This window comes from Lepisosteus oculatus, chromosome 24 (genome assembly GCF_040954835.1).
Source record: "Lepisosteus oculatus isolate fLepOcu1 chromosome 24, fLepOcu1.hap2, whole genome shotgun sequence".
Lineage (NCBI taxonomy): Eukaryota > Metazoa > Chordata > Actinopteri > Semionotiformes > Lepisosteidae > Lepisosteus > Lepisosteus oculatus.
In genome coordinates this window covers 1,495,560-1,520,941 of record NC_090719.1, presented here as the reverse complement: position 1 = coordinate 1,520,941, position 25,382 = coordinate 1,495,560, and the positions used below count along the sequence as shown (strand labels likewise).

The following is a 25,382-nucleotide window of genomic DNA, read 5'->3' as shown; positions in this document are numbered from 1 at the left end:
CTCCCTGCTCTCTTCATCTGCCCAACCACCCTGCTCCCGTTTCAGAAAGCCGGGGAGTTCTATCGCTCTGTTTCTGTGTACAGAGCTCCTGAGCACAGTTCGTCCAAACTGGTTCATGTGCTGAGCCAGGCTAGCCTGTAGGGGCCAAGGAAACGGGTGAACTGCTATTTCAAAAACCTTTCAACCCACATGCTTCTGGATAGCGTGGCCTTTAGTGAGGCAATGGAGAGACCCCTTTCACAGCTCTGGCGTTTTCATTAGAAGTAATACACACAGCTCCAGACCTGAACAGCATCAGCGTGTAGCTCTGCCTCTGGTAGTTTGCTGGGAACGAGTGATCATTAGGATGTTTGCGCCACAAGGGTATGAAAACAGTCCCACCTCGTGTTGTGGGTTCCTGTTTCTAACCTCACAGGGCTATCTCTCGATTTTCCTTTCTCCTTTCCGCTCAGATGGAGGCATTTCGGCGGCCATCGTTCACAGAGCTGCTGGAAGAGCTGGAAGAGGTCTCCGAGACGCTGGAGCCCCCGAAGGCCGAGCTGGCGACGGGGTGAGGGCCCCAGCACAAGCCCCAGGATGGGCCAGTCTGGACTGGACCACTGCTGCTCTCCGTGTGCGTGTCCAGCCCGGTCTCGAGCCCAAGAGGACTCTCCACATTCCGCTGACACTGCTGTGTGTTTCCTGGGAAGAACGTCTGGTAGGCTGGCATGAAGAAGGACTGATTCTCTGCTGTTTCTCTTGATTTCTCAGAAAAAAACCCAGTTGGGTTTGATCGGATCCGTGTTGCACCAGGAGCCTGTGTGTGTGTGTGTGTGTGTGTGTGTGTGTTCGCACGAGCTGTTGCTCACATTAAACCTATAGAAGCTTTTTTATTCAATGTGGAACGATGGTGATATATGAACAAACAGAGGCTGTTTTTCTCTGCATTTCTTAAAAGACTCAATAAATATAGATGTGATCTTAATTGTTCAGGCCCTAGAGTAACTCTACCAGTGTGCACAGTGAGAAATTGTGTCCTCTGGTATATAATAACATGCAGACACACTGCAGCATCTTTTTATTTGACCTTTTCAGCAAAATACGCTGTTCTTACGGCAAAGTTTTGTGCTTGAAACGGCCTTAAGTAAGCTTGACAGAGCCTGTATTCCCACTTTCCTCCTTCCTGCCAGCAGCCCGGATGAGTGTGTGGGTGGCGTCTTTTGCAGTGAAGTACTGTGTCTTTTCTCTTCTTGCACCTGAATTTGAAAGTGCCTGGAGCTTAGTTGACCATAATGAGATTTTTTTTCTTCAGTTTTTGAAGTTCATATTGATCATTACAAATGCATTTAATGTTTTGATTCACACTTTGTTATAGAAAACCTGGAGATAGGTTTGATGAAATTTGGGTACTACCAGCGAAGCTCACATCGGAATCTCTGACAGGACGTAAAGTATGTCAGCGTTCATTGTAAAGATGAAATCCAGGTTGTGTTAATCCTCAAAAAGTGATGCTTTTGGGAAGCACCATGTCTGAGGCAGAGGGGAGATGTTCGGCAACTCACCAGCCATTGAGAATATGCTCTTCGTCAAGGTCAGTTTCCGGGTTATACTATCTGGTACCCCGGAGCTCATTTCTGTGTGTGTGGGAAGAGTGTTTGAGTGGCTCTCCTGGGATTCCTCTGCTTCCTCTGGTTTCTTCTGTGTTTGCTTGCTCGCGGGTTGCCCCAGGCATTGAGACATTCTGAAATAATAAACTTGGCCAGATTCGTCAGAGCCTCTTTTGGGAATGTTTGCCTGCTTAGTAGACTTTGCTTGAAGTCCCGAATTTCTTTTTTAGTCGGTAATTAGAAATATTTTTGTGCTTGGTAGTATTAGCACTTATTCCATGTTTTCGTTACATGTGCAAGTGTACATAAATGTAAATATTTCAGATGTACAGATTCAAGAGCTGATTTAGTACTGTAAAGCTTTGCAATAGTACTGGTGCTAATTACATTATTGTTTTTGTTAGAGTAATAAGTCTGCGCTCTCTTGCAATTATGGACCTCAGCTTTTAATACCTGCTGAAACTATTTTTTTTCATAAAGAATTTATGGGTGAACTGCCTGGCAATTAATTTCTCACTCTACTTGGATGCATGTGAATATCATTGTCACGGATGCATTAGATTGTTTTGGAAGACCAAAAATGAGTCTATAAAAGCCAATGCTAGTAACATCTCAGTACAGTACACTGGTTTGATAACAAGGCACAGTTCTTATTTACATGACTGGAGTGATTTAATTTCATGAACTGTTTGTTAAAGACACACACTGCCCTACCGAAATATGAGAGAATGCCCCTCATAGCAGTTGCCCCATCTCCAGGTGTTACGTCATGGCATCATTTAAGGAATGTTCACAGCTGTCCCTCAGAGATGTGGAACCACTAATTGACACATTACACTGGTCTGCTGTTGCATGCATATCAACCATCATTTTTCTTGTGCACTCACTCACAGCAGTGTTTTTACTAGGTTGTACCTGGTCTGCTACCTCTTGTACTCTGGCATCATGGGTATGGGATGTCATAGCTTGTGCTGGGACATTCCTACTGCTCTGGATAGAGAGGGCCGCTCGTATTTCGATCAGGCTGTTTATATTGTGAGTGTGTTCTATAGGATTTGTTTTCTGTAACCCAAATCTTTCAGCAATACACTAGTGCTTTGTAATAAACTAGAAAGCATTCTAATTGTGGTTACAAACTTTACTGTACATGTACAAGAATGACATCAGACATGCTTCTGGTTGTTCAATCTCTTTTATGCAGTAATGCTGTGGATTTTGAGTATGGAAAGTATTTACAGATGAGGCTCCATCAGTGAGCTGTGGTGAGAATGGTGCCCCATCGTTCTCGGGATACATTTGAGAATGTGATTTAACCAGAGCGCACACCCATCCACCCATAAGCTTTAATTTCACATTGAAGATTATATTATTAATGGCTTGTCAGATTGGATTAATTATCCCTGTTTGAGTATGTGTTTTATTTTTAATTCTGAATTTTGACCTTTTTTTAGGTAATACTAACAGAATTCTTTGTCAGGCAATTACATTGGCACATGAGCTTGTTCAGACATGATGAGGCAGCACATATCTGGAAGACTAGATATAGATATCGACTGCCAGTGGGTTTCTATGGATCATTTATGTACATAAGGAATAATTAAAAATAAAGTTTTTTTAAACTATTAATGGAACTTTTGTCTTTTTTTCCTCCAGAGGATGATCTCTTCAGGGACACAGCTCTGTTTTTACTTTATTGACTTGTGTGTTGCTAGAGCATGCAGCCCGATTTCCTGAAGTTTTTTTAGGATTGTGCAGAGTAAAAGCAAGTATTTGTCTGACCTGTGCAGCAAAAGTAATTTTGGCTTGTCTTGCTGCTTGTGCACACGTGTGCCCACACCACACACCGGCTGGGGTCTCCCAGTGCAGGTGACGGTCAGCACATCTCGGAGGCGAGCGCTCAGAAGGGGTTAGCACTGGTAGCAGCTGTGTGGCTCTGTTTGCTTTCCTGCAGGTGTTGCTTAGTGACTCTTCGGCCTTTGGACCAGACTGGAGACCAACACGCACGCAAGAAAGCAGGAATAGGAGACTCGTCTTCCTCTTCCTCTTCATTGGAAATCTGCAGTATCTTGGGTTGACTGTGAATACATAGTTATACCCTTATTTAATATATGATACATGTTTTGTTCTGGAGTTTTCATCTGGATTTTGCTGTTCTGTATGGTAGAAGTCTCCAGAGTGTAGACGATTTCCTAGATATTTCCCGAAGAATGATGTCCGTATGTCTGCAGTCTCTGTTCCAGACGGCTGATAAATGTGAGAGATGAGATCATTTCGAACCCGCGTGCCAGGAGGTCCAGGAGCACATTTCTTGCTTTCTTCACTCTTCTTGCACCTCTGCAGAAACTTCCCCAAAACCGATTTCACAAGGATAATGAATTGGTCAAGATGTGGTACTTTTTCTGTTTTCTGATTATTTCTGGCTATTATTATTTCTTTGCTTAAAATATAAAATAAAAGAATGCATTTCTCAAAACGATGCTAATGCTGCACTGTTCCACAAAGATTCTCACTGCAGCTTTGTTCTTTGTTGCAGAAAAGCAGGGCTCTTGTGATCAAAGGTTGTTTTGACTGCCTGTCTCTTTCCATTCCACATTCATTACGAAGCCTTTGTGTCAGCCTCCAACCACAAAGCCCATTGACAGACCAGCCTTTGAATTGGACACTGGCTGTTGCTTCAGGTAAAAGATAGTTATTTCCTCGGGTCTGCGTTGTGGCCAGACGTGTTGGTAGCAGGCAGGTCGCAGTGCAGGCACTGTCTTTACCTGCCTCTGTTTTTCTTTTGGAAGTGAGGACATAAGCCGGGGATAGGTGTAAGGCATATGGTTTCTGGAAACTAGTATTTACAGAATGGCTCAGGCAGAACTGGCTCATGCACAGTCATTCATGTGCAAAGCTGTATCGGGTGAATAATTTAAAGGTCTCATAAAGGAGTGACAAACTTCTGCCTTTCCCTTTTTTTGAAGTTCTATCAAACGAGAAGGTAACAAAAGCCCAGCTGAACAAACAAACGGCAGTTTCCTGCCGTTTTTCCAGTACAGTGAATTGTTCCGTGTTTTTACGGTTGCTCTTGCACTGTTATTATTTGTTCAGACCTGTTCCCCGGCACAGCCGTGTCCCCTTGTGTGAACTGCACAGCGGTTATCAGTCACACTGCAAGCATTGCAGATCTGTTCCCCAGCAGAGAATCATGTAATCCTGCAGTGACCCACAATTCATCTCTGACTTTGGTGGCAGATGGCATTAAATTTGCTTGCTTACATGTAGATGGCTAAATCCTTTGTGCTAAACCTTTATGGGAAATAAAATTAATAATTGCAGCTCGATGGGGTTAGGCTGCAAGACCACAGAATTTGAACTGACAGGTCTCCTGTGACAGTTTCTGACCACTGCAATGATGCTCTGACATCCACTACTGTTCCCAGTTCTATGTATGTTCACTTATTTAACCTGTTTTTAAACCTAGAAAAAGCCTGTAAAAAAATAGTTTTTTTAATACAGAGATCATGTGAAAAAAATAATTTACCTTGTGAGTATCCAAGGAACTGAAAAGTCCAAATTTTCAATTGATCTAGCTTTAATGATTCTTCACTGTCTTTTGAGTGTGTCAATATCTATTTAAACAGCAGTCTCTGTCATTGTCACTAGATCACAGCTGTTCTGTTCCAGGAGAACATCAGTAAAGATATGTGGGGAAGTGGATGAGTTGAGAATTACCCTCACAGTTGAAGCCAGGCTTAACTTTCATTTTTTGTTGTAGGAAATCTGAATCAAAAAGGAGGAACACCAGACACACTGATGGAAATGGAGTTCCTCTGCATTGATGAACAGCCTGAGACTATTTATGTAAGTTAAACTGCTGTCTTACTGCTGTCTTTTGTCAGTGTCCTACATCTGTATTTCATAACTTGTATTAGCTTTAGAACGGTCCTCTACTGCAAAATATTAAAACTGATTTATTTAAGTGTTGCTCTAAAACTTCCTATAATGGTTCAAGCAAGAAGAATCGATAGGCAACTGGTTTTGTCAGCACAAGACCAGATGGGTAGGCTGCAAAGGAACAAGTAATAGGTTTATTCCCTGCTGAAAAGAGAAGAAAGAAAACAATTTGTTTCAGCTGTGGAGCCCTCTCTGGGTGTGAATCCACCCGAACTCACACCCGAAGAAAGCTCTGCAGCTAAAACATTGTGTTTTCTTCTCTTTTCAGCAGGGAATAAACCTATTACTTGTTCCTTTGCAGTGTTATGTAAAGACTGGTGTTGATTGATAGAGATTGGTGTTGGTCTGTATGGCTCTGTGTTGCAGTGAGATTCTTACTGGATATTATAAATGTGAATTAATGTTTTGCTATTTGATGACCGTAGTGCTTTCGTTGATCATTTCTCTGCTTAAGCTTGTAATGGTCGAACTCGGTAAATACTGCCCAGATTTGAATTTCAGATTCGTAACACCAGAAGAAACAGCTGAGCAGTTGTAGACTGCAAAGAATCAAACAGCTTTGACACAATTCAGAAAAAATCTTACAGTCCCTCAGCTGTTTCTGAAGCATGCTCACGTCTGCTGTAAAATTGCAGCCACGTGAAAAATGTGAAACACATGAATTATAAATTGATCAAAAATTCAGAGTACTGCTTTGCATGTCAATGGGAGAGAGCTTGGTTCCAGGAGCATCTGCAATTGCTGCTTTTAAACAGCCCAAAGCCTTCAAAGGGTTTGGAGAGCAAGAGTGGGTGGAATGTGTTGAGGAAAGTCCTGCTGCTGAGGGAGTGACTCATCTGTGTGGATTGAAGGCTGGTTGCAGAGGCAGGGCCTCTTCATCCTCACAGAAGATGAAAAACAGCTTTGGTTCAAATTCAGGCACCTGCTGCTGGGGGGTGACTGCTGTCCTACTACTGTATGTCTGAGTCTAGCCTTGTGTTTAGACTGTTGTGTCCAAATGGGACTTGTCATACGTGTCCTGTCCACAGCCCTGTTCCTTGGCTTTGAGTATGACTGAGCTTGACCTCCTTCCTCACCAATGTCTTGTCTGTGTTGACCAGTGATGGAACACTAACAGCAGAAGCATTCGAGTCTTTACCTGTTACATTTTACACCATGTAGAACACTTATGAAGGCCGTTCCTTCATTAGGTCAGATCCAGCCATTCAGAACGCGCTCCGAATAATGCAGCACACTGCGGTGTACACACCCCACCACACCCTGCTCGTTCTTAAATATTCTGTTGTGGGACCGCACTGTTTTGTAAAGCTGCCAGGTGGCCCAGCGAATGCTTAATGTGGCAGGCGGGAGCATACGGGCTGTCGCCACAAAATGCCTGGTTTTGAGTCCTGGTCAGTGTTGAGCCCCTTGGTACGATCTTTTTCCAGTTTATAGAATTTAAGTTGTATACTTTTTAGAGTTTTATTAATGTTATCCTGTATATTACACTGTTAAATATTCATTTAAAAAAATTAAGTACGGCTATTTTAGAAAAACACAATTAGAATTAAGTTGGCTGATGTTATAAAACTACATTACATGCTGTTGCATTTACACCCCCACTGCAAGCTCATTAACAGTTTCAAAAATCCTGACTGGGAGAAAAAAAGTCACGTGTGTACATGTTTTTTTCCTCATTGCAGTATACAGTCTAACAGTGACTAAACAATATACACAACACACATTTTTATTTATTTGTGGAATAGTTTGATTTATTGTAAGACCACTAACATCAACAGAAAACATGGATATTTTTAATGTGAAAACGCTAAGACCAGTGAGTAACCCCAGAAACCACATCACTGGTATAACACACAAGTACTGTATAACAACCCCAATACTAAATAAACAGTAGAACCACAATTATATTTGCCGTTGTATTAAGTTACAACAGATACAAATCTGAAAACCAGTCTGAATCATTTTAAAACACAATTTATGAATCCTGCTGTATTTCACTGTATTTTGTTCAGATCATGGCTTGCCCAGTGGGTTTTTTGTTTTGATTATACTATGAATCAGTCCCCAAGACATACCATCAAACGGTTTGAAATGTAAAAATGAATCCAACCTTAGTTGAGTTTGCTCGAGAGAAAGGGATACCTTTTAAGAAGTCGTGTACTGTTGGCAAAGTAGCTGATTTTGCTTGGAGAATTTAACATCTGTCTATTGTAGCTTATTTCATTGAGCTGAAGGTTACCTTTCTCTTAAAAGCGGCTGTTAGCAGATGGGTTTGTTAACACACGAGTGTGTATTACTTCTGCTCGCCCCTTCTCTCTGGGAAATGATACAAGCTCCACTGTTCCGACACCCACAGGTCTGCTTCTTTGACGGTCTTGTTACACGAGTGGGTTGCGCTAAACTGTGATATATAAAACTGATCAAAATGCCAATATTGTGTACATATTCATTTAATTATAAGAGAATGGTTTTATTTAAGATGTTAATTGTAGAAATATATTAGATATAGTGACTTTTAAATCTTTGTATTTGATACCAGATTAAGACCAGGAGTCTGCACCCAGATCGTACAACCTGTATGTCGGCCGTTCCGTTACACTATTTTCATGAATCGTACAGGATCATAGGATCTATAAGCCTGGAGACTTGTCTTGTACAGTGCCCTGATAGAAATCACATTAATTACCCTAATTTTTATAGAATCCCATTTCCGCCAGTGAGGCTTCCACAGTACCCGGATGGAATAGTGCGTGGTGGGCTTTTAAAAATACTTTTTATTTACGGAGACAGAATATGAAATAAGATACAGAAATAGGCACTTCACATACAGAGGAATTCACAATTATAAAAGCTAAAACATACTTTTTACGTATTTCTATTGTATGTCTTTTTTTACTTAAAAAAGGTCTTCTTTAGCTCGGGTGGCAAGACCCGGGTTCGAGCCCCTGCAGTGAGGAGCGGCGAGGGCACCAGCCCTAGAACCCGAATCCGTTACAAGAACAAGAGGACAGACAATGAAATATGGGCTGTTTCGATGTCGCAAATGTGAGTTATATAGTCGCAACTCTATGGAAGATACCATAGCGCGTTTTTTTACTCCCTGGCGGAGATGGGCTTCCACACACTAGAAAGAAATATCCTGAACACAGTGAGGACAAACAGACGCATTTTATTGTCTTTATCAAAAATCTATTTCTTGAGTTGTGGGAAACGTAGGATATAAAGTTATTTTTCTATATCTTCTCTAAAATGTCTACTACCATGGGAAAAAAACTGAAGTGATTGAACACGAGAAAAGAATCTGCGTGTTTTTTTATGAAGACAGCCTTCGTAAAAAATGCAAAAGTAAAATGGAGAGAATACATTTTACTGTAATAATTCAATACTACCAGCCCAAGAGAGCCTCCTTATAATATTTAAGTTATTTTTACACTTTTTAAATCGTTTTGCACTTTCCTAGCCTTTAGGGGCTTATACAGTGCTCGTAATTAACAGGTTTAAACGAAAACGAAAAGACTACGCGTGCCTGCTATAGAGAGGAGGGGTCAAGCCTCTGAATGGTCAGAAGTCGCTGATTGACAGCTGTTTGAACTAATCAGATGAGCTCTTTCTGGAGCCGGTCGATTTGAACGTATAGGGCTTCGGCAGCCATCTTTGCAGGATATTTGTTTTATAAACTCGTGGGTTTTCATAGTAAAACAGCAAAGTGAACGCAATTTCCCAAGGTAAGGTAAATGTTCTTTATATATTTTTGCAAATTGTTGCTTTTGCGCTCGTATTTTGCCGGAAAACCGATAAATTATAGATGTATTTCCCGCTTCTCTAAACTGAAACGCGAGATGAAAGTAAGGAGGAAAAAGGTTCGTTAGCTTTCTGCTAATGTATCTGGTTATGAAGCAGTTCTGAGACGCTCAGGCTGGCTTGTGTTGTGTGATGTATAGTATGTTATTTTGTTTTTTTATGTTTATTATTCAACCTTTGTGCAACTCTAAAGTTTGGCATTACACTATTTCTTTATTACAAAATAGTTTCGCTGCAGTGAAAACACTCTTCATGGTCGTGTTTGGAGGATATTGGAGATGAATTGTATTGACAGTATTTTGAGAGACGATTTAAAAACTGGTTCTGGTCGTGAGAAGTGCGGCGGTGTGACGTGCTGACTATCAGAGTGTTCCTGTTCAGAGACCGTACTGTACTTCACTGGTTTCACTGCTCTTTGTCACTACAGATTATGAGTATTTAAAATGTATATGTGCCATTTCGTTTTAAGGCTTGTTGTAAACCGGTGGAAAGGATTCCAGGTAGCTAACACATTCATGGTTTTAATTTTTTTTACTTTTAACATGTGATATCTAAACATGTAGCCATATTGTACATGTTATTTACTATTTTAATTTTAGGGAAGGAGTCTTTGTTAGAAATAAAACTGCCCTTTACTGAGCGACGCTGTTCCAGTGACCGGGGGTAAAGTAAGCTTGAAGTTCGAAAACGATGTTGGCACGCCAAACCAACTGCATTTTAAAGACCACGACTTGTGGAAATGTCCACAGCCTATACATCAAACTATCAGTGAGCTAATGATCTTTTTTTAAAACTCCGGTTTTTCATCGATGCGTAATTACGCACTAACTGGACCGCTGTGTATGGAAGCCCGTTTCCGCCAGGGAGTAAAAAAAAACGCGCTATGGTATCTCAGAATTGCGACTTAGCATCTCAGAATTGCGACTTCGAAATAGCCATATTTCATTGTCTGTCCTTTTGTTATTGTAACGGATTCGGGTTCTAGGGTTCGTGCCCTCGCCGCTCCTCACTGCATTGGCTCGAACCCAGGTCTTGCCAGCTGAGCTCAAGAACACTTTCTTTATCCCCGGCGGCCAGCATCCCTGTTATGCGCAGGGGAGGGCGGTGCCGTCACCACACTGCAACCAGATCGTACAACCTCTATGTCGGCCGTTCCGTTACACTATTTTCATGAATCGTACAGGATCATAGGATCTATAAGCCTGGAGACTTGTCTTGTACAGTGCCCTGAGAAAAATCACATTAATTACACTAATTTTTTATAGAATCCCATTTCCGCCAGTGAGGCTTCCATAGTACCTGAATGGAATAGTGCGTGGTGGGCTTTTTAAAAATAGTTTTTATTTACGGAGACAGAATATGAAATAAGATACAGAAATAGGCACTTCACATCCAGAGGAATTCACAATTATAAAAGCTGAAACATACTTTTTACGTATTTCCATTGTATGTCCTTTTTTACTTCTTTAGCTCAGCTGGCAAGACCTGGGTTCGAGCCCATGCAGTGAGGAGCGGCGAGGGCACCAGCCCTAGAACCCGAATCCGTTACAATAACAAAAGGACAGACAATGAAATATGGGCTATTTCGAAGTCGCAAATGTGAGATATAAAGTCTGAATTCTGAGTTGCTAAGTCATAGTGCGTTTTTTTTTACTCCCTGGCGGAAACGGGCTTCCATAGCTGTGTGCACAGCTTCACAACCGAGAAATACTGTCCAATACGGCTTCGTGCGAAAACCCGTCTCACCATTTCGGAAACCCTTTCTTTATGTCCTGTTTTCATTCAGGTAAGGGTCAACTATATTCACAATACTTCAGACAGCAGGAAGATTCAAATATTCTTTACTCAGCAGCTTATTAAAAACAGCTCCCATGATGTTCAAACCGATTTTTTACACATTAGACTGACACAGCTTTGCGTTCCGAATCTTTTTCTCGTGCTTCTATTTAATGTGGCACTGTGCGCCGGGATAGGAGTATGCTGTTCACAAGCCAATAGCACTTAAACCACAGCACCCACAATGCTTAGTGTTTTATACACTGAGCAAGTCCTCTGACCTTTCCCAGCTTTGTTTTATAGATATTTGAATCTTCCTGCTGTCTGCTGTGAATATAGTTGACCCTTACCTGAATGAAAACAGGACATAAAGAAAGGGTTTCCGAAATGAAACAAAGCTTTATTCCCGTGCTCACAGTCTGGGTAATCGGAGACTGCGCTGTTCTGCTTCCTATGGTGAGACGGGTTTTCGCACGAAGCCGTATTGGACAGTATTCCTCGGTTGTGAAGCTGTGCACACAGCGGTCCCCCGGGGTCCAGTTAGTGCGTAATTACGCATCGATGAAAAACCGGAGGTTTAAAAAAAGATCATTAGCTCACTGATAGTTTGATGAAGAGGCTGTGGACATCTCCACAAGTCTCGGTCTTTAAAATGCATTTGGTTTGAAGGCGTTCTGTGCTTCCATCGCGAAGATATGGACAAAAGAATATTCGTGCGTGGTCCAAAATAGTGAAGCCCGAGGAAACATTCACAATGTATTTTATACACAAAGCAAGTGTTCTCGCAACTCTTAGAGGTTTCGTGAAAACGCTACAAGCGTGCCAAAATCGTTTTCGAGCTTCAAGCTAACTTTACCCCGGTGTTACAGTGGACGTGTAGTTCAAGCGGACAAGTCGAAATGTTTCCGTAGTAACCACAAAGGAACGATCAATGAGATCAATGTAGATACTATTACCAGCTATATAAATGTATTAATAGATCCATAAATTAATATCAGTAATGACGTTAAGAATGTTTTTCAGCTACCAAAATTGATTTACATGATTCCATAGTAATATTCCCTGTAAATGGATTTAAACTACAACCTTTTTACAATAATAACGACAGCAAGTATTCATGCAAAAGGTTAAAACATTATAGCTTTTTATAAAGTATATAAACGTATTATTGTTAGAACCAGAATGTCAGACTTTTTCCAGAATAACCACAGTAAGTGACTGACTTAGACTTTGCTGCAGAAAATGTTTATGAAGAAGGTGGCATGCTGTTGTGTATTTTCTGGCTACCACTGCGAGCTGTATGCAGTATGTATAATGTTTATATTCCTAAATTAATATTATTTATTACCGACAGAGACATTGTGTTGTTTTTTGTCAGCTACCACAATTTACCTTTAGTTAAAAAAATCCATACCTGTATTAATATTCTATATTGAGTAGATTTAAGTAGTAGTAAATAAAAGTAGGGAAACGGATTAAATAAAATACGGTTTCACTAACATCAAACGCGCCACAAGTGCCTCCTGAATCACACGGGTACCGCGCCAGGTTTCCAAGACATGGCACGCTTTTGAGTGGCTGCGTCTGTTGTCATTGGATGATTGGGCACTGGGTGGAGCTGATCGATGAGACATGATGGCAGCAGCTGGGAGCCATTGGGTCTTGTATGTTATGATGTACCTCCCCTCCATTTAAGGTTCTTTTAAATCTTTTTTGTTTGAGGTCCTCCAGTATATGCACGTCTTGCCAAACCGTGACTGTAAACGAATTGCATACTAATAGCTTTTACGTGTCTTAAGGGTCTCCTAATGAGTGTGTTAAATTTCATTTGCATGTGAATCCTGAAGTAGCTGTACTTACAAGTGCATTGCCTTTTAAGGCACCTGTACTTGGTGTGGACAGGATCTCTGTGCTTTTCCACAAGTGAAGCATACAGATTTATTTTCTAGAAGGCATCACAAAGCTTTTAGTATTCTAATTTTTCCTGTGTAACGAATATGCAGGTTGTCTTTTGGCAGCCTCACATTTTAATATAATATTAATATTCTTTCCACATGTCCATACTGTATTGTACTACAGCAAGGGTCTGCTGTACTGATCCAGCTTTTAGTGTTTAAAGATCTCCTGTAACACAACCTCGAGTCACACTAACCCCAATGTCTCACTCATTGCTTGCCTGTGAGCGAAAACACTTTTCAAGAGGTGTAAGAGGCAGCAGTAATTCAGATGAAGATGCAGATGGAATTTCATTCATAGCTTTTGGAATAAATCACTTCTCCTGGCTCTCTATTAGCCTGCATTATAGATCTCAAGATTCCCCATCTTGTAGAATTCTTATTCTAATGGAAATTTGATGACAATGTAAAATGTTTGTACAGTACGTTAGCAACTCCTTATAAAGGGAGAACAAAGCTACAGCTATCCTGTCTAAGGTATCCATACAAGGAAATACAAATTTTGCTTTAAGCCCATAAGATCGGATTTCATTTTTTGCAGGGAAAACTAGAAAACCTTTCTCAGTTATAGAATTCCATGCAATTTGCATGATAGGGTGTGATAACTGTTGTTCAGTATATAATGTCTTTAACATGCTTGCTTGTTTTGTCTTGAGCTATTTATTGCTTGATCTCTGTCAGACTGGATAGAAGTTAAGTCATCCTTCAACTGGTGGTCTGTCAGTTGCTGTTTTAAAGGCTGGGTGCATCTGCCAATACTTCCAACCTCTTGTCCTCATACCCAAGCTACATTACTCTACTTTTGATTGAAGTACTACTGAGAGACCTGGTGTTGTTCAGACAGAAGTACTGTAAATTACCCTGTTTCGCCACCTGGTGGTGAGAGAACATTTCGCCTATCCCCTTGAGGTGTAGTGCTGCGTGTTTTGGTGTAACTGCTGAGCTCTTTCCAAAACAATTTGTGTGGAATTCGGCTTTTTTCAGAGACGGTAAAGAGAGAATAAACTTGCAGTGTAGCTTACAAAGTTTGAATTACTTGAGGTTGATGAGATTGTTTTGGTCCACTTAATATGTGCCTCTTGCTGCTTGAATTAGGTCTGACCTGTCAGTAAAGATGTTGGAAAAGAAAGATGAGATACTGCAAGAAGACCCTGTACAAGCAGTTAAGACAGAAGCTACATTACCTGGGTCTATATCTCTGTGAAATACTGAACAGCAAGACGTTAACTTGTGGGTGTCTGGACAAGCTTGTCCAACAGCAAACTGGTTCAGGAGGGTTGTAGGACTGGCTGGATAATGTAATCTGTGTCTTAAACTGCTAGGGCATCAAGCAGAAGAGCTTAGTCTTCAGCTGTTTCCTGACTCTAGTCTGTTTCCTTCTCTGTTAGACTCGGACAGCTTTTAATGGAACTTTATAACTGGTCAAGTAGTTATGAAAGATCTGCATACTCTAGAAGGAAAAAAACTGTTTCTTTTTTAAACAAAGTTTGTTTTATTGTAATAAGGGTTACAGAGAAACATCTGTTGCTGTTTTCAGCTTTAAAAAAGAAGCAATTTACACAGGTATTCAATTTCAACAGTGGCTTATCAAGGTCACACTGACTCAGCTTTTTCTCTTGGAGTTTAGATTTATACATACAGATCCTTTTTATCATTAATACTGAAAACAGACCAGGGTGTGTTCCTGTCCTGACTTTCTTACACAATAATGGGCAGATTTCCATTAAAATCCCTTTTAAGATAACAGAAGTCACTGTTTTAGTTCTGGTTGTACAGCAGGTCACCGAGACCTTTCCCCCCTGTGCTGTTCCACAGTGGAACTGCTGATGGAGAGGTCCTGCCTTGGCGCTGCAGGGCCGATGAAAGTGAGAATGGAAATGGGTCCTTCTCTCTGTGTGGCTGCCAGGGCAGAGGCTAACAGCTGTGCCACAGGAACAGCAGCAGGGCCGCCCCGTGCTTGTCAAGGGGCTGCATATCACTGGGGCGCTTATTAATGCATGAAGGGGTTCTCCCCAACCCCCTTCCTAGTTTGACTGGGGTGTGAGGAGGAGGCAAGCATCAAATTCACAACATTTTAACTTGAAATCTGTGACCAGCGATTTGTTTTCCCTCCCTATTATTTTCAGAAATATTTTTAAATGCCTATGTGAATATCCACACAGGCCTAGTTAACGTCAAAGGGCAGAAGTCTAAGGTACAGGTTTTTGTGATCAGGGACCCACAGACCCCAACAGGTTTCGCCCACCAAAGAAAAATGAAGTAAACGACTGTGACTGGACATTTCATACAAAAGAAAATAAAACGATCATACAAAAAAAATACAATGAAATGGCATCACCTAGCCAAACATATAAATCCCCCTCCCCAGAAAAGAGCAGTCTGTAGCACAATTACCAGTCTAGGCACTGGCTGCAGGTTATCATTCCAACATAACACTTGAGCTTAACTGGTTCTGTTTACTTCCTTCTCCCAGGTCAGGTGTTGATGCTTCAAAGAGACCTTGAAAATCTTCAGGTCCAGGACCTCCAACTTTACAATGAAAAGGACCCCCCCAACCATCAACTGTGGAGCTCGTTGTCTTTGGTGCACGTCTCTGTCTCAGGGTGTGTGTCACAGGTGAGAGAGCGGGATTTGAAGTTCATGGGCACTGCAGTGGCTCAGCACTGACAAATGCTTCCTGTCCATCAGGGCTGCCCCACTCCAGTCCTGGAAATCTGTGCAGGATTTCACCCCACCCGAGCTCTAAACTAACTGATTGGATCATTGGCTTAACAGGACCAGTTTAACACCTTTCCCCAGTTCTGTAGATACTGGAGATACAAGACCTTAAAGACCTGCTGGACTGCGGCCTCCCAGGACTGGAGTTGTGCACAGGAGGGCGGAAGGATGGGAAATGGGGGTCAGGGGTCAGGGGTGAGCACTGGGCTGGTGACAGTGGCTTTGGTAGCTGCGGGGGCGATGAAGAGGGATGGGGATGATGGGGTGTTAGGGATTTGAGGTGATCTTTATTTTATGACCTTTTTCTCCTTCCTTCAAAATTCCTGAAGTTGGATGGTCTGATTTTCATTTCAGCGAACTCGATGGAGTGCTCGTGGCCTTTCCAGTGGAACCAGTTGACACCCTGAGAGGTTAAATAGAAACAAGGTGAGCCCACAAAAGATGCTGTAAGTTCTAAATCTCCACTGGTTACTGTACTGGTTACTGTACTGTACTGGACTTACATCTGCCTTCACTGAAACAGATATACTGTGTGATACAGGATATGACTAATTAATAATTAACTACATTTACTGAAGGTTCAGATTATACTGCTCATTTTTAAAGGAGAACTGCAGTCCTGTTTTCTCAGACCACTTATTAAATCTTGGTAACAAATATTGAATGAATAATGAATATAATAGAACACATTAATTCATTGACATTGTAGAAAAAAACATCTTGAAGTCAAAAGCAATATTTCTATTGGATTAAAAGAGCTGTATTCACACGCCCGCATGTTTACAGGGCCAAGGGCTGCTTCGCCTCACAGGAGATTTTTTTTTTTGCCTTACCTATGCTGCACATACCTGAAATCTCATCTAGTTTGTGATGTCAATTGGAGGGTTTTACAGGTTGCTCTGTACATTTTACCGGGACTGACTATTCGGCAAAATACTCATTTTGAATATTTCCATCTAAATAGGAAGACAACTTGACTGGGCGGAGTTCGCTCACCTTGCTGTGACTGTTGTCGCCGTATCTGCCCATGAGGTTGACGCGGTGGCAGTTCTTGTACCAGAAGGCGCCCTTGTAGGACAGAGCACAGTTGGTGACCGCGATGTCGTTGTCATTGTCGTAGGTGGAGAAGGGCCGGCCCTGGTGGTAGGTCATGGAGTCCCCTGAGAGAGAGAGAGGAGAGGGTTGAGACTGATACTCTCCACACAAGCATCTCTATTATTTCTTAGGCAGGTGCCTGCATCCAGGGTGCTTTGTAGAAGTTAGAATTAAAAGGTAAATCTGTTTGAGAACAGCCCTGGCCTTCCTAGAGCATCACTGGGGTAACAGGAGGAAGCCAGTCGCACTGGTCTAGGTCTCTGAAGAAAGGCTGTGAACGAGAGGCTGTTCAGCCCATCAGGCTCAACCTGTGATGGAGCAGCTCAGTGACTGAAATAGGGGTGGGGCAGGAAAGCCTGCTGCAGCCACCCTCTGTGTGCACAGAAGCATTTCCTACTCCCCATCCCAAGTTAATTCCCTCTTAGTGACTCGGAAATAATTCAGAGTCCTTATTTCACTACCGAGTGCGATGTAGTCCCTTGGGTTTATACCTACACCCTGCAGCAGGGGGAGCACTTTCCACCACAGTATTACAAATCACAAGCCCTCAGGGGAGAATAAAGTGTCACACGTGAACTCACTGGCTGCCCAGACTGCTGTAGCGACTGTCCTAGCAGAGACATGGTGCACAGAGGAGGCAACGGTCAGAGCCTCCAGCCCAGGCACACCCAGTCAGTGTGCCTTCTTTTTGGTCTCATTTAATGAACAACATGTCAATAAAAAGAGCATTCAATTAAATATACAGCTGTTAATAAAGGTTTTTTAGTGTGTGGGTTTTTGTTTTCTCCCCCTACTGCAGCTCTAAGTTAATGGAATTAATCACTTCCTGTATGTCAGGCTCCAGCCCCTGAGTAACAAGAATAAATATTCACCACCTGACCCCAAGTCACAATGTGTCTGGTATGGCAGGGTAAAGGGTGAGCTAATCTGTACCCTGGACATGTACACAAGCTGCCTACCTGCTGTGCCGCTGTAGCTCCCCACGTACACCTTGTAGCGGCTGCGCGGCTCGGAGACGCTGAACTTGTCGTACTGGGCGTAGGCGGTCTCGCCCTGGTCCCGCAGGTCCACGCGCAGCTCGTACTGGCCACTCGCCGTGATCTTGTGGAGGTTGCTGAGGCCTGAGGGGAGAGCAGTCTATCAGCTCGGCCAGTCTGGGGACTTTCTGACCTCACTGCCTTCCTCTAGAGTGGCTTCAGCAGTAGTACAGTATAAACTGGACACATTTATTTCCATTACTTTATACATATTTCATTGTCACTAATAATTTTCTTCTCTCACATAACTCCTGATATGAAACCATTACAAGTCTTGAAATTTAATACATATTGAACTGGTGCCTTTTCTCCAGTTTAGTCTATGTGCAAACTACCTACAACTGTTCTGTCTGCAAGTAGATGCTTGTTAATCCTGTGGCATCGCGAGTCATGTGACTCCTTCCTCGCCCAAACCTGTACCCCCTACCCTGCTGTCCTGGGGAGCGAGAAGAGGAATAGCAGATCCTACCAAGCCAGAACTCGTCGTTCATGTCTCCAAAGCCAGCCGTGTAGTTTCTCCAGTTCCTGAAGAACTCCAGGTTACCACTCTGACGCTTCAGGAACACCTGCAACAGGGTGCAGGACACAACATCAGCGTTCAAAGACAAAGGAGAAATTCACAGGGAAATAATAACTGAAGCAACATGGTGATAATTTCTTGAAGAACCTAATTTTTCTTTTAGACATTTACCTAGTGCTAGTGCAAAGTTAATTATTTTAAATCTGCATAGAATCAAAATAATAGTCAGCATAAACACATTTGGATACGATTAACTTTTATGTGTTTTTATATATCTTAAGAAACATGCAATCTTGATGCTAAGTAATGTATTAATGTAAGCAGGTGGTCGGCCCTGAACCTCTGCTGCAGCACTTACAATCCAGCCCCCGCCATCCGTGGTCATATCGCAGTACACCTGCAGCGGCTGCCTCTCGTCTCCGCCCAGGTAGATGGTGTAGAGCCCGGAGGTGGTGTCTCCGTTGAGCAGGGCCTGCGAGCAGTCCTTGGGGTGCCTGTACAGCATTCCAACTGCACAGGGGGAGACAGAGGGGTCACTGCCAGGAGGGGTCATTAAAAACCGATGCACGAGGGCTGCCCTGGCCTGACTCACAAAAAATACTCTCTGCATAGAACTAGACAACAGAATATTGCTGGATAATCTGAAATAAACACCAACCATTCCCGTGTTACACCACAGGTCCATTTTGATGTAAGTGAAACTGACCTAGTCCAAGACTGAAAATGATGGGCACCTAACAGCCCAGGCTAGAAAGTCCAGGAGTGCATGGAGTTAGGGGGGACAGTGGGGGGGACTCACTGGTGGTGAAGACAGTGTAGATTAAAGGGCTGCGCTCCGGCCCAGAGATGGCCTGCAGACTGACGGTGTACTGTGTGGACGCACTCAGCTGGGCCATGTTGTAGGAGGTGGTGGTGGGGCCCAGGACAACTTCCTATTTGGAGAGGAGAGAGAAGCAAAAGATAAATACTTGGACATTTCGTTTTTTTGTGAGGCACTCTGAATCTTGTTGAGCACATTACCAACATCCCTGTGAAACTCTAGCATAATAAATACAATTAAATAAATCTTGATTCATGGTGCTCTTGCTGTCACACCTATGTTGGACACTGTACAGAGCTGTCTTGGCAACACTTTCCTCAGTGCTGGAGGAAAAATTGAGCTGTGTATAAGTCCTTTATGTCCACTGCATAGTGAAGGGGTTGCTCGTACCCTGACTTGGCCGTCTGAGGACTCGAAGCGCAGGATGTAGCCGGTGATGGTGGCTCGGGGCGGTCTCCATGTCAGCACGGCGCTGTCTGTCTGCACGCTGCTGGAGGTCAGATCTCGAGGGGCGTCCAGGGCTGAGGGCACAGAGGACAGGACTGAGAGGAGCAGAGGCAGCAGTGGGAGCCCTGCAGTATTCATCACGGGAATGGTAATTCCTTTTGCAGAATGAACTGATACAGAGGCCCTGGAAGTATCAGGTTCCAGCAGTGCCCCAGTCCCTTGTTCAGACAGAGTGCTGAGATAATCAACCTGCAATCGCTGGACAGTGAGATTGGAGTACACCAGTCTCACTCCTCACAGCTGGTACCAGACTCGTCACTGAACTGGTATTTTGCCCATTAGACCTTTTTTCGTGTGTATTTCTTTTGGATACATCACATTGCCCCTTGAGAAAAACACAAAGCTGAATACAACTTAAAAAAGGTGTTCCAGCACAATGATAGCTCAGCTATAAAGGAAACAGGACGCAGGGAATGTGAGGACAAGGTCTAGCAGAGTCATGACACTTAGTGAGAGTGACGGCACTATGGAAGAAATGATCACAGACATCCTCCCAGAGCCAGCTAGATTAGAGCAGATCCTCAAAACCACAGAGAATTAGGACGGCCTCACTCTAGCTGCACCGCAGTTTCCGGGCCCAGGGTCCAGAACCGCAGGCAGATGGAGAAAACGCAACTGTCTAACGATCAAGAGCTCAGCTTCGATGTACCACAGTGCAGCAGGGGCCCTGCCAATGTCTATGCATGTGTGTGGCAGTGGGGGGTGCTCACCGGTGGTGAACTCGGTGGTGGTGGCAGCACTCTGCTGGCTGCCCCTCACGGCGTAGACCCGGACAGTGTAGAGGGTGGCAGGGTGCAGGCTGCTCATGTGAAACTCCACGGTGTTGCCAGACACTCTCTCCACCACAGGGGCCACTGCGGAGAAATGAGATGTTAAACACTGAACCCTGGCCGGCGCCAAGACACTAAACTCACCACACGTTCTGACTTCTTACAATGGTGGGTTTAACTCTTCCACGAGGCATCTGTGATTTTTGAGGCTCCAGAGATGGAGTTATGGGCAGGAATTGACTTACAGTCTGTCATGTGAATCTGACACTAATTGCAAAATCTTCAGGCACAGAAGAAATAGTTCAGAATTTAGAAGCCAATGAGTCTCAATCAGGAGAGTCTCCACAAAACTTCAACCTTGATAAATGTATCATCCAGGCACAATTTACAGCCCCTATGATTTGGTACACTTTTTTCTGGCTCTGAGGCCCAGAATTGAATGACTTACAAAATATCGTGTGCAAATTTTCACCCTGAATGCACTTCAGATTAGCCTGCAGCAGCAGACAAGTTACACTCCTGGCTCTGAGCTGCAGTGAAGACTCTAGTGCCCAGCTCTAGAGCAGGAATATTACACAAGAACACAGCATCCTGTCCCTCCAGACGGTAGGTCCCCTGGTGCTGCTATTTAAACCCCCTCTGAGAGCTGGCCACAAGAGCATGAAGCAGTGCAGTACAGGCAGCGCGGGGCTGGAGGGGTACCGTTGTCAGCGCTGTATGTGATGACGTATCCCTCCACGGTGGCGATGGCTGGCTGCCACAGCAGCAGACCCTCCGAGTCGGTGATGTTGATGGCAGTGAGGCCGCGGGGTTTGTCCAGAGCTGGTGGGGAAGAAGGGCACGATCAAGCTCGATGCGCTGTGCTTCAGTATCACTCACCACGTGCAATAATAATTATTAATATATAATTACACTTGTATAGAGTTATTCTAGACACCCCACTCAAAGCGCTTTACAGGTAATGGGGATCCCCTCCACCACCACCAGTGTGCAGCCCCACCTGGATGATGCGCCAGTCCGCTCCCCACACACCAGCTCTCAGTGGGGAGGAGAGCAGGGTGATGGAGCCAGTTCAGAGATGGGGGTTATTAGGAGGCCATGATGGGTAAAGGCCAATGGGAAATTTGGCCAGGACGCCGGAGTTACACCCCTACTCTTTTCGAGAAACACCCTGGAATTTTCAATGACCACAGAGTCGGAACCTCAGTTTTACATCTCACTCACAGGCCGGTGCTTTTTTACAGTCTAGTGTCCCTGTCACTACACTGGGGCATTAGGACACACACAGACTGCAGGGTGAGCGCCCCCTGCTGGCCCCACCAACACCTCTTCCAGCAGGAACCTGAGTTTTTCCCAGGAGGTCTCCCTCCAGGTACTGACCAGGCTCACAGCTGCTGTGCTTCAGTGGGCTGCAAGTTGTGGGTTGTGGGGTGATATGATATGGCAATTTCAGTATCAGTTCTCATCTCAGCTTGACTAAAAAACATGATGAGAAACTAGCAAATACAAGAACCATTCAAAAACATGCCCACTCCCCAGCTGGCTGAGGGCTGCGTGTGACTGACCCGTGGTGACCACGTCAGAGGCAGGGTCACTCTCCTCCAGCCCCTTGACTGAGATGATGGTGACTTCATAGGTCACACCGGGGGTCAGCTTGGCCAGGACAGTTTTTGAGCTGGATCCGTCCACTGTCACTGTCTGGGGGGTTCCTGAGTGTGGAATACAAAGAAATGCAATGAGAGAGATTTCTGTACAGAGTGACTAGTAACTATACTAATACGAAGCAGAGAAATACAAATGCAAATAGCTACATTAAAATACAACATGATGCTTACAGCTTTCAGACAAAAACATATTACCTTGTTTTTCATAAGCGGATCTTATGTGTGCTGCACGTATCCTGTACCTACACTAACACAGAGCAGTACTGTCCACACTATAGCCTTTACACACCACTAGGGGGCAGCCGTGCCCACTGATACAGGAGCTACGCTCCCTGTGAGCTACAGGGAGATGAACTGAGAAAAGAAGGATTATATATATTGAGATCTCCAGGATCTTTCCAGATGTTATTCATTTAAGTGTTCACGGGAAACTCTAGGGTTTGCAGTGATGCTCCTCACATCTGCAGTTCACACTGCTTACAAAGCCGTCACCTCTTCTCCTGGGTGACCGTCGCCTCCAGGAACTGAGCATCTTTTCACCAACTCACTGGGGTTTTATCTGCTTGCTAATTGTACAAGACTGTAGTCCCAATTAAGGTAAGTGACTCGGATAGGGATGATATGGGCTTTTAAGACAATTGCATGATGCAAAATAACTCCAGTCCATTATCTGTATCCCTACTCCTGTGCCTGGTACTGTCGGGGCACTGACCTCCCTGTGTGGGCACGTAGGAGACTCGGTAGCTGTCCACCCGGGTGCGAGGGACGGTCCAGTGCACAGTGGCCGTGGTGTCCGTCACATCAGAGAAACGCAGGCCCTTCGGGGCTCCCAGGCCTGAGGACACATTCGGAGAAAGACAGACCAGACAAGACAGAAGAGAAAGGAGAGAATCAATAATCGGGTCTGCAGCTTGGCAGGGCATTCTGGAGCCTGTTTTTCCGCCATCCCCTTCCGAAACGCGGCTCCTCGCGGCATTTGTGAAGGACCCCCCTTTCCGAGAAGCCAGTAATGCTGTCCTGCAGAAAAAGGAAGGGTCTGAGCGCACCAGGACTCATTGCGGACACTTGTGGAATGGTGAGGGTCACTGACCCCCCTTCCTTTTCAACAGTGTGGAGAAACGGCAGCACAGTCTTAGAACCAGAGCAAAGAGAGAAAGACACAGCAAACCCCCCTCCTGGCAGCAGAGCGTGTCCTTTTCAGACTCTTCACTGCAGCTCAAAAGGACTCTCAGAGTCTCGTAAGACTCCCTGAAAGCAGAAACCCAGTCCGAAACCAAGATAAATCAAAGCCATGAGAACAGTGGGAGATGAGGGAGAGCAGAGCAGAGCCACAAACTGCAGACCAGGGAGAAACAGGAAGAACGTCAAAAAGGCATCCACCTCAACTTCCAGCATCACTCGAAAAGAAAACTTAGCTCTTTAAGGCGTGCAAGAGAAGGTTCTGGGGGATGAGACACACACAAGCAAAATCTTCCCCTTGAGAAAATTATCGGGTCTTTGCTTTTTTTCAAAACTATGCAGCAGAGGTGAGGAGTCACAAAAATGTAGGGCAGAAAAGAAAGCATGCTGTAAGAAGAGATGACAAGCTACTCTCTTGAGAATTACTCCCTAGAAGGGAGTACTGGCTAATGAGTTATTTCAGGCCCCTTTGGAGCAACAGCTGCTTTCTGTTGGACAGATATTCGCAGACACGGATGACAGCCAGGCAGTCAAACTGACTTATGTGCACAGAGAAGGTGTAGTGACAATGATATGATGGCTGCTGGCATATCCCCAACAGTAGCTGTGAATGTCAGATTAAGAAAATCGATAAGACACACCGATAAGAAAACAAGAGCAATTGTTATTCAGATTGCTAGTGACAACCCAGCCGCTTCTAAATCTTTCAGCTCAACATTAGCTCCTTTTGCTTGTATACTCTCAGCTCATCACTTTCAGCAAAGCTTTCTCCTTTTATTAAAGTGTTTATACCATGTACCTTACTTCTCACTGGCAAAAGGTTAATGTTCTACTTGGGGTAAAGCCAACAGAGAGCTTTGAATTGAACTCAGAAATGCTTGTTTGGCCCACTTTAGGTCTGTCTCGATTACACTACTGAAGACGAGGATGAACAGTCACTCCATTCCCCTGAAAGGCATTCACAGATATACAGGGGCAGATGCTCAAGGTAAAAAAAGAAAAAGTTAACTATTCATATCCTGTGCCTCTGCCCCTCTGGGCACATTGTTTGTGATTTCATCACAACACTGACGCAAGATGAGGATTTGTATGTCAAGCCGACTTAAAATACACTTTTTATCTTGCACCAAGTACTTTGAACTTAGTCATAACGCAGTTGAAGGCCTCAAAAACCCAGAACGGCTGGGAGGAAACAATGAGTACAGCCCGGTGTCTAGTAATGGGAAGGTATGAAAGCATGGGAGATGTAAAATGGCTGCTGATGACTGGAAGTACCTCACAGACACGCCTTCTCATGCTCCTCTGGATCGAAGCCAAGACCGCGACAGCACGGTACGGACAAGAGCTTTTGAGAGATTAGAAATGGCAACAGCGGGGAGAGACGGCTCCTCTGTTCCCGTTCACCAGCGCAGAGGGGCGCGGGGGCGCTGCCGGCTGCTGGGAGAAGTACCTGTTCGGGCCACACCATGAATGGGCTGCGAGCGCCTCCCCAGGGCCACGCCATACAGCTCGATTTCGTACTCGGTGCCCCCCGAGAGGCCCGTTACGTCTCTGGTTCTCTCCTCCCCGGAGGCGCTCAGCTCCTGCGGGTGCGCCTGCTTTCTGGAGTCCCTAACTTTAATAATGAACCTATCGAAGACGTCCTCGTCCGCGGTCCAGGAGAGGCGGAAGCTGTCTGAAGTCACGTCGGAGACGAGGAGGTGGTCCACTTCGGGCTCCGCCTCTGGACGACAAGGGAAGCAAGAGGGGTGTTTTTTTTTTTGGTAGATGTTTTGGTTTTGGTTGTTGAGGGCCATTCCAAAGGATGATGATGGTGGTGGTGGTGATGATGGAGATGTAATGACCATTGGCTCTCAGTTATTGACCAGCACGCAGGGGCGGCTGGTCGCAGTTAGCACAGGGAAGAAAGCTGGTTAATGGAGCCTCGACTTCGTCACAATGCATTAACACATTAGCAGAGGAACAGGGGAGCGAGTAAGGCATCACAGTGCATTTGATATTTTTCCCAATAAGGCACA

At 44.2% G+C, this 25,382-nt stretch overlaps 2 protein-coding genes across 19 annotated transcripts in view; one reads left to right on the top strand and one right to left on the bottom strand.

The window, feature by feature from the left end:
- The window catches only part of LOC102696289 (dual specificity testis-specific protein kinase 1-like), a 41,898-nt gene extending 24,272 nt beyond the window's left edge, over positions 1-17,626 (top strand). For 7 of the 14 annotated variants that reach the window (XR_011183540.1, XR_011183548.1, XR_011183552.1 and 4 more), the window contains 6 exons: positions 453-697; positions 3,815-4,264; positions 5,344-5,429; positions 15,528-15,670; positions 16,127-16,198; positions 16,737-17,626. Coding sequence is in view for 1 of the 14 variants with exons in the window: in XM_069183561.1 (XP_069039662.1) it covers positions 453-554 (102 nt within the window). In the remaining 13 variants the exon portion in view is untranslated. Of the gene's footprint in view, positions 1-452; positions 3,213-3,814; positions 4,265-5,343; positions 5,430-15,527; positions 15,671-16,126; positions 16,219-16,736 lie in introns of those variants that run through there. The other 7 variants (XR_011183544.1, XR_011183542.1, XR_011183541.1 and 4 more) reach the window with 7 other exon arrangements.
- Positions 14,523-25,382, bottom strand: part of LOC102696088 (tenascin) — a 140,033-nt gene continuing 129,173 nt past the window's right edge. For 4 of the 5 annotated variants that reach the window (XM_069183553.1, XM_069183554.1, XM_015366570.2 and 1 more), the window contains 12 exons: positions 24,815-25,087; positions 22,898-23,020; positions 22,087-22,230; positions 21,224-21,343; positions 20,462-20,605; positions 19,635-19,765; positions 19,224-19,356; positions 18,783-18,934; positions 18,374-18,470; positions 17,827-17,988; positions 16,769-16,932; positions 14,523-16,175 (listed from right to left, as the gene is read on the bottom strand). In XM_069183553.1, the coding sequence (XP_069039654.1) occupies positions 16,065-16,175; positions 16,769-16,932; positions 17,827-17,988; positions 18,374-18,470; positions 18,783-18,934; positions 19,224-19,356; positions 19,635-19,765; positions 20,462-20,605; positions 21,224-21,343; positions 22,087-22,230; positions 22,898-23,020; positions 24,815-25,087 (1,754 nt within the window). In that variant the 3' untranslated portion in view covers positions 14,523-16,064. The remainder of the gene's footprint in view (positions 16,176-16,768; positions 16,933-17,826; positions 17,989-18,373; positions 18,471-18,782; positions 18,935-19,223; positions 19,357-19,634; positions 19,766-20,461; positions 20,606-21,223; positions 21,344-22,086; positions 22,231-22,897; positions 23,021-24,814; positions 25,088-25,382) is intronic. The other variant, XM_069183556.1, reaches the window with a different exon arrangement.